The 7948-nt window shown below is 45.4% G+C and overlaps 1 protein-coding gene across 1 annotated transcript; it reads right to left on the bottom strand.

The window, feature by feature from the left end:
* Positions 1-4161: 4161 nt before the first annotated feature.
* dmrt3a (doublesex and mab-3 related transcription factor 3a) lies at positions 4162-7471 on the bottom strand. Its single transcript, XM_042220124.1, has 2 exons — positions 6632-7471; positions 4162-5458 (listed from the first exon to the last, which is right to left on the bottom strand). Exons 1-2 carry the CDS (start codon positions 7029-7031, stop codon positions 4446-4448), a joined length of 1413 nt encoding a protein of 470 aa, XP_042076058.1. The 5' UTR covers positions 7032-7471; the 3' UTR covers positions 4162-4445.
* Positions 7472-7948: the final 477 nt, after the last annotated feature.

Raw genomic sequence — 7948 nt, forward strand, 5'->3', positions numbered from 1 at the left:
TGTGACTGTTTTAGAGTATTTCCTGAAACCAGGAAATCTTAGTTTTTGTTCCCTGAAGATTTTCTGTGAGGATGTTCAGCGGGGTTCCCTGTCCAGTGTCATAAATGCAACAATACATCTCCTCAGACAGTACTGCCTCAGTTTGGATGTTCCTGATGTTCCTGTAAAGAAACCAGTCTGTGATAACCGAGAGTCATTAGTCATCTCATGACTTTTATTCATCTGAACCTTCGAATGGTGTCTCTTTAGTATGATTCCATAAACATTTTAGGAATAGTTTTCCACATTTCGTTGTTGTTTTGTGGGAGTGGCTCCCTGCCTTTGATTTTCCTGCACCAGGTATTTCCCCAAAAGCAAACATAAGAAGACAGAGTTCAGGTCCAACATGACATCATGAAAACAATTTTAAAGAGCACAGGAAACAGTTTTCAGAACATTAAAGGCTTCTTTCATTCCCACAGCGTGCACAGATATGTGACAGTGTGTGTTTATAAAAATCATGTGTTAACTGCATTTGGGCTTTTTGTGGAAACATGCAGGAAGCAGCGATTTTGGCTGATATGACCTTTGCGTGGATGCAGACACACAGTCCTCACATGCTGTCCAGTTTACTTTGGGCCTGATTGAAACAGCAGCATCTCGTTGGAAGCGTCCTGCTGTGCATGCCGTAAAGTGTAACAGGAGCTGTGTATAGACAGAACGAGCAGCGTGGGATCACTGGGGATCCTGCTATGTTAATTAGCCTCTGATGGACCGACAACACATGCAGCTGAATAGAAAACCAGGCGGGGCGACATTTGTCTCTGTCTGAAGGAGGCTGACACCTCGACCTCTCATGGCCAATGTGCAACAAACAGGAGGACGTGTCCTACAGCTGCCTGACAAGCCTCATCCACGCTTTTTACTTTCATCTGCATTTGCTGCACCCAGCCAGCTCCCTGTAACCCGACTGCTGGTCATCATGTGATAATTAGAACATTTTCTCTGTGAGAAAGAGAAGCAGCTTTAAAGTAAACTTACATTCCTTCAGTCTGAGTTTGCACTGACATTATCGATGCACTGAATAAAAGATGTTACTTACAAGCTCCCCACACTTTCATTTGGAGAATAATATCATTGTGATGTTTGTGAATTACACTTGTATCATATCCAGAAAACTTTCCTTTTATCCTAGTTTCACTTTTATGTAAAAATATTGTATGTAAAAAATATTTATGTGGATAGAAATTTTTAGCACACAAGCATGCGCTGCAGTTTAACAGGAATGTGAAGTTTTTAAGATTAAAACGTGACTTTCCTCTGTTGTCCACTGGGCGGCAGCCTTCAGCCGGAAATCCAGCGATGTTCTGCTATTTTTACTCCACCAAAAAACAAACAAACAACAACAACAACAACGACAACAATTGATGTAAAAGTTCCTCTCATTGTTTGAAAGAGTCCAGATCATTTAACCTCTTTGCTATAATTAAACTATTGATTAATATTACTAGTCTGCATTTGATCAAAAGTCTTCTGCTTTGGATGTAAATTGGATTTCTTATTGTGGGGTTTAGATTACACTAGCTTCAAAGATATTTCATTTTTTACATTTTACAGCTGGTTACACTGTTTAGCTCAATTTTAGTCATTAACTATCTGCTGGTAATATTTAACCTTTCCTCATTATGTAGCAATTTACACACACACACACACCACACACACACACACACACACACACACACACACACACACACACACACGAACACACACCACACACACACACACAGCCTGTCAGATCGGATGTTGTGACATTGAGAAGGGTCAGTTTTACCGGGAGTATGATGACATACGTGTGTTGGCTCCACATCCAAACACGCTGAATCATTTCATAATGTGAGCACAGCACAGTTAATGCATTTCACTGAGTCTTTCAACAGCTTACTGTAAAGGAGACTGAGCAGTATGACTTGGTTAAAGCCAAACCCGTAACATTACATATTTCTTGCTATTGGAAAGGTCAAAGGTCAGAGCAGTGACGAAATTGATTCCGGTTCAAAAGAGCCAGATTTCATGAAAATGAATGGATAGTGCAGGAAGAGTGGCTGTCTGAAAATTAGATGGATTATCTTTTTTGTTTTTTTGTATTTATAATTCAGTTTCCACATTTCCAAAAAAAAAAAAGAAGAAGAAAAAAGAAAGAAACTAAGTACAAAATTAAGTTGATGTTAAAAGTGTTCTCATTAAATATTAGGTATAAAATCTGTTAATGAGTCACATGTTACTATTTTAAAGTAGTTTTTTTTTAAAGAAAATATTTGTTAAATTAATCAATTAATGGAATAAATGTTTATGTGCTGAAGATGCAGGGCTGAGGCCAGAGCTCCTATTTGTCAATATCATTGTGGTACATAAAATGTCCAGTAAAAGCAACAACAACAATAATAATAATAATAATAATAATAATAATAATAATAATAATAATAATAATAATAATAAAGAACTGGCAGAAGAAAATAAAAGCTTGTTATTTTGCGGTTTGTCCACCAGAGGGCGCTCTGCAGATTTTTTTTAAATGGCATCATTATATTATGTCAGCAAAGCCTCATAAATATGTGACTGCACATGAATGTTAGGAAATCTGTTTGTTTCATGAGTCTGAAAGACAAAATAATAATATTGGTCAATGAATCGGATTCTTAAACCACTCAATAATAAGATGGCATCAGTCTTAAAAATGTCCCCCCAAAAAATGTTCAAAATAACAGACAAACAGAAAAACAGATTATTTTATTGATAATTTGGTTTCACGTGTCTTTCCGCGTGTATAAGATCACGCTGACGCTTCTCTCGTGTTTTGCATCCACATTTTAATTAGTAAAGCAGCAGCTGTCAGGTGACTGTAGTGCAGTAAAAACAGCGGCGAGCAGCACACGAGGAAATATCACTGCGCTGTCACAAAGCGCAGAAACAGTTGCCGAGCTGTCCATGAGCAAGGCAGGGGTTCAGCTTCCGGGCGTGTCCTTCCTCTTTCCTGCCCACACTGTCGGGGATTCCGTGGCTTTCATTTCTCACATCACTCGTCTTCGTTACATCTACTGTTTTGAAAATCTTCATTATCCACGTCACGAGAGTCTCCGGCGCCTGTTAGTGGTTTATGTGCAAAGGACACCGCGAGATGGCAGCACGTGACAGGTTTAACGTGAGGGGCCGCGCGCTGAGCGAAGGAAACGTGGACTAGCGGATATTCATTTCTGTATTTCTGTGAGTAAAAACTATTTGCCCCCCACGCGCGTGGATAATTTTGATCCACAGATTATTCACAGCACTGTCACTTCTCTGTTGTAACTAGAAAGTCACGTATGTTTATTTTAATCCGCCGCAGCTGCTTAATCCGGATGTTTCGTCTCACCTGGTTCTTCTCTCGTTGGAATTTGTCACCTTTGGAGCGTCTGAACAAGCGGAAGCTTAAAAGCTGGAGTATGTGATTGGTCTGCAGCTGCGCAGATCATCAACACGTCACAGGTTTAAATACACGAGCACTGAGGGAGACGCGTGCTCTTATTATTGCGTTTGAGATTTTTAAAGCGCTGACAGCCTGACTGACGTCACTGTCTGATGACGATCAGTGTTTGTTTTTCACTTTTACAGAAACATCTTCGACATGACACCAAATATCTAAACAGTGGGTTTCACGAGGCTTTAATCATTTTAATAACATGAATATCATATTTATAATCTCGTGTTTTGATGCATCGAACTGAGATTATTCATTATTTTCTTTAAAACAAATTAAAGGACAATCAGATTTTTTAGAGCTGATTTCAGATCCTTCTGTTCGGCTTTTACAGGTGATATGAAAACATTTCATACAAAAACAACATCACGTGTCTGTGAGGAGTGCGCTGACGGTGCCACGGGTGACAGAGATCAGGCCCACAGCACACTCATAAACATATTAAATGTTTCCAGATTAAATTAAGGTTTTATTATTACTGCTGCTCCATAAAACAAAATCATTATCGGGGATGCTTCCATATTTTGCTTCTATTATTTCTTATTATCCTTTGGTGTCACGCGTGTTTTATGTGTGGATGTGAAGCCGGACTGTGGGCAGACATGTTGTAGTCTCGTGTAATCGTGACTGAGTGTGTGTGGCCGACACGCAAGAAAACAGCCTTTATCCGTTTGGACTACTCACATTTATTTGGCATTACTCGACATGCAGCCGTGATCCGGACACGGCAGATTTCACAGTACTACACATGCTTACAGGAAACAGCTGAGACGCTTTCAGAATAATGAGTCTGTTACATTCACCCGCTTTGGTCGAGTCCAGTGTGGGAAGCGCGAGGCTGATGTTTGAGGTTCATCGGAGTGATTGCTCCCACGGCTCAGCTCAGACAGGACAGTCCACGCCGTCCACGCACACGTCCTGTCACGGTGACACATTTTCCTCAGTCTCCTGTTCAGCTGGAGGAGTTCAGGATGCGGGAGTCTGCCGAATCTGAGCGCTCCTCGTACTCCTCATCCGGGGAGTAGAGGCCCGGCTTGGGCCCCAGCGGGCACCCCTCCTCCTGAATGCCCACGCGCGGCTCCTCGGAGGGCCTGGAGGGGAGGAGGGTTGAGCCTCGGAACAGCCCGGGCCCGCCGGGGGCGCCAGGGGGGAACGGGGACACGTACTGCGCCGCGGAGCGCAGCTGGTACTGCTGCTGCAGGGCCACGGAGTTCCACAGAGTCACGTCGTTGTGCACGAAGGGGCCCGCGTGGCTGCGCGTCAGAGAGCTGCGCAGCATAAGCGGGTAGCGCGTGGGCTGCGGGAAGGACGGATGCTGCAGGGGGACCCCCAGCGCGCCCGTGGACACCACCCCCGCGGCGGAGTCGGAGGTGAAGCGCAGCGAGTCCGGGACCCGGAAGGCGGAGCCCACGGACCACTTGGCGGAGGAGGACGCCGGGTGGTAGGAGCCCAGGCCGGGCTCGAACAGGTGTCCGTTGGAGGGCAGCACCAGCGCGTCCGCGTGCGCGTCCGCGTGCGGTGGCGCGCTGGCGTCAGGATTCCGACTAGACAGCAGCACCTCGATGGCCCCCACCAGGTCGCCCCCACAGCCCCGCAGGATGAGCTCCAGGACCGGAGGCTTGTGGGCGGGGAAGATCTTCTTGAGCACCTCGAGCGGGGGCCGGTTGGCCCGGAGGCTGAGGGGCAGCGTGATTGAGCCGCCGAGGCCCTCGATCAGCACGCCCTGCTCCGCGGGGCTGGCCGGATACTTCTGCGGACTCTCGGCTTTGGCCTCCTTCTCGGCGCTCCCGGCTTTAGGGAGGCCGTAGCGGCTCTCCTCTGGCAGGGAGGGGGTCCCCGGAGGCTCGGGAGTGTAGCAGTTCGGTTTGGAGGCCTCCGGTGAGCTGACCGCGTCCTGCTCCTTCTCGCTGGAGCTCTCTCCGTTCTCTCCTGCTGAAACCTCGTCTGCGCCGTCCTCCGTGGACTCTGCGGGTCAGAGAGTCACAACTTTATCGGCGTAAGCACAAAATCACGAAAGAGTGTCAGCATCCACAGAAAACTTTAAGCACACCCCTAAGCCTGTGAGCTCACAGGCGGTTAGTGCGAACTCCTCACCCGCCTCACAGTGCAAACACCTCCACGCTCCTCACGAGGAAAAGCAACATGCCATTAATCGCGTGTCACGACTTGTCCGCTACACGCAGACGTGTGAGGATTTATCTGACCCTCCTCACAGAAGCTGTTAACGCAGAGTGCTGAGTGCGCGCGCCGTGGGATCTTTGACCGCAGTTTGCAAACACATGGCCTGTTGCTCGGCAACATTTCATCCGAAGCTGACCTCCTGTGAGAAATATGGCGATTATATTCGATCGGGCCTGTCCGCCGCTGATTACTGTAATCTTTTACAGTCACGCAGGAAATGAAAGCGCGCGTGTCCGAATCCGTGCTTAAAGTGTCAGGAGCAATAAAGGTGATTCGGGCAGGTGGATGGAAAGTAATTATTCCTTAATGGTTCTCACAGAAATCATTTCCACGCAGGTCAGCGAGAACTAAGCACATTTTATTTTATATAAATTATATAGTTTCTATATTTATATAGAAAATAAAATTTCTGCGTGACATAGAAGAACATTATTAAAAGTTCAGCAGCAGAAAAAACGTCTGTAATAATTAAATATGCATCATTATTTAAACAAATGTTAAACACTGAATTAATTCATATTGTTTTAAATGTATTGTTAAAAATGTCAACACGTCTTTGTTTGATTTCGCTTCAGTTTTATTAAACGTCTCTTTCCTGAAACAGCTCATCTCTTCATCTGTTTCCTGACTCGCAAAGTGAAACCTCGTATTCGCGTGATTATTTCACAGAAATCGGAGTGATGTGTATCGATCACTTCAGCTAAATGTGTCATTATCAGTGCAGTCAGACCGGCGAGCAGCGTTGAAATGATCATTTCAGCTTTTATATTGTTTCACATCCGTTTTTGTTTGACCTGAAAACGGTTTTAAATAAAGTCACCATGTTTATACTGTGAGTTTCAGGCCTTTAAAGATATTCTTATTAAAAAAAACATCCCATAATTTGGAGGCTTTTTTTCTTCATTCCAGACAAACAATAATTGTTTAGAGTCAAATATCTCCCCCCTGCTCTCCTACCTGAGCACAGCGGTGCTCCGGGCTGCCCCGGCTCCGTGCTGCTCCACCTCAGCTCCAGCTCCTCGGTCCTCGGCGGGGCTGGCTGATTCCCCTCGCCGGCCCCGGCTAAGCCAATGCCGGGCAGCACTCTGAGGGACTCCGGGATGAGGCTCTCCAGGCTCTCGTTTGCCTGCTGCCTCCGGAGCGCCACCTGCGCCGCCATGACGCGCTGCCGCTCGATGATGAGGATGCACTTCTCGCAGGTGCAGTCTTTGAACCGGCAGTAGCGCTTGTGACCCTTGAGCCAAGACAGCACGCCGTGGTTCCGGCAGCGCGCGCACTTGGGGGTCCTCTGGAGGGGGGCCCGAGGCTGTGACACCGGAGCCCCCATGTAGAGGTACGGAGACCCATAACCGTTCATTGCGTCGGACTCAGCGTGTTTTCCAGCGTGGACGCGGGCGCGAGAGTCGCCGTCGGCCGCAGCAGCAGTCAGAGAGGTGGAGGTGGATGGAGCTGCTGTGCTGCACGCATGACAGGAGGAGGATGAGAGGTGTGGGCTTGTAGTGGAGGATCCACCTTTCCTCAGCTGACAGCACTGATACGCATCAGCCTGACACGCTATTGTGGAGACGAGCAGTAACCAAACGCGTCAAAGCGCCTGCGAGGATCAGATAACAGCAACGACCTCCCGAAGCACCGGACACGCTGCTGGAGGCGAACACGTGACCCGGGACCCGAAATGAAACCCCGTGTTACAGATTTATCAATGAAGTACAACATTACTGCAATATTACTACAAGATTATTCCAATATTACCGCAACTTTACTGCAATATTAGTGCAATATTAGTGCAATATTAGTGTGATATTACTGCAACTTTACTGCAATATTAGTGCAATATTAGCAATATTAGTGTATATTAGTGCAATATTAGTGATATTACTGCAATATTACTGCAATTTACTGCAATATTATGCAATATTAGTGTGATATTAGTGCATATTACTGCAACTTTACTGCAAATTAGTGCAATATTAGCTGCAATATTAGTGCATATTATGCAATATTAGTGCAATATTACTGCAACTTTACTGCAATATTAGTGCAATATTAGTGTGATATTAGTGCAATTTACTGCAACTTATGCAATATTAGTGCAATATTAGTGTGATATTAGTGCAATATTACTGCAACTTTACTGCAATATTAGTGCAATAGTGTGATATTAGTGCAATATTACTGCAACTTTACTGCAATATTAGTGCAATATTAGTGCAATATTAGTGCAACTTTACTGCAATATTAGTGCAATATTAGTGTGATATTACTGCAACTTTA

This window comes from Haplochromis burtoni, unplaced genomic scaffold (genome assembly GCF_018398535.1).
Source record: "Haplochromis burtoni strain Fernald_Lab_line unplaced genomic scaffold, NCSU_Asbu1 Contig_43, whole genome shotgun sequence".
In the NCBI taxonomy this organism is placed as follows: domain Eukaryota; kingdom Metazoa; phylum Chordata; class Actinopteri; order Cichliformes; family Cichlidae; genus Haplochromis; species Haplochromis burtoni.

Bases quoted from the DNA above. Each gene is read 5' to 3' on its own strand.
- dmrt3a (XM_042220124.1), bottom strand. From the start codon at position 7,031: ATGAACGGTTATGGGTCTCCGTACCTCTACATGGGGGCTCCGGTGTCA. The intron at 5,459-6,631 runs GTAGGAGAGCAG...TCTGACCCGCAG, and splicing joins CGGAGCACCGCTGTGCTCAG to AGTCCACGGAGGACGGCGCA.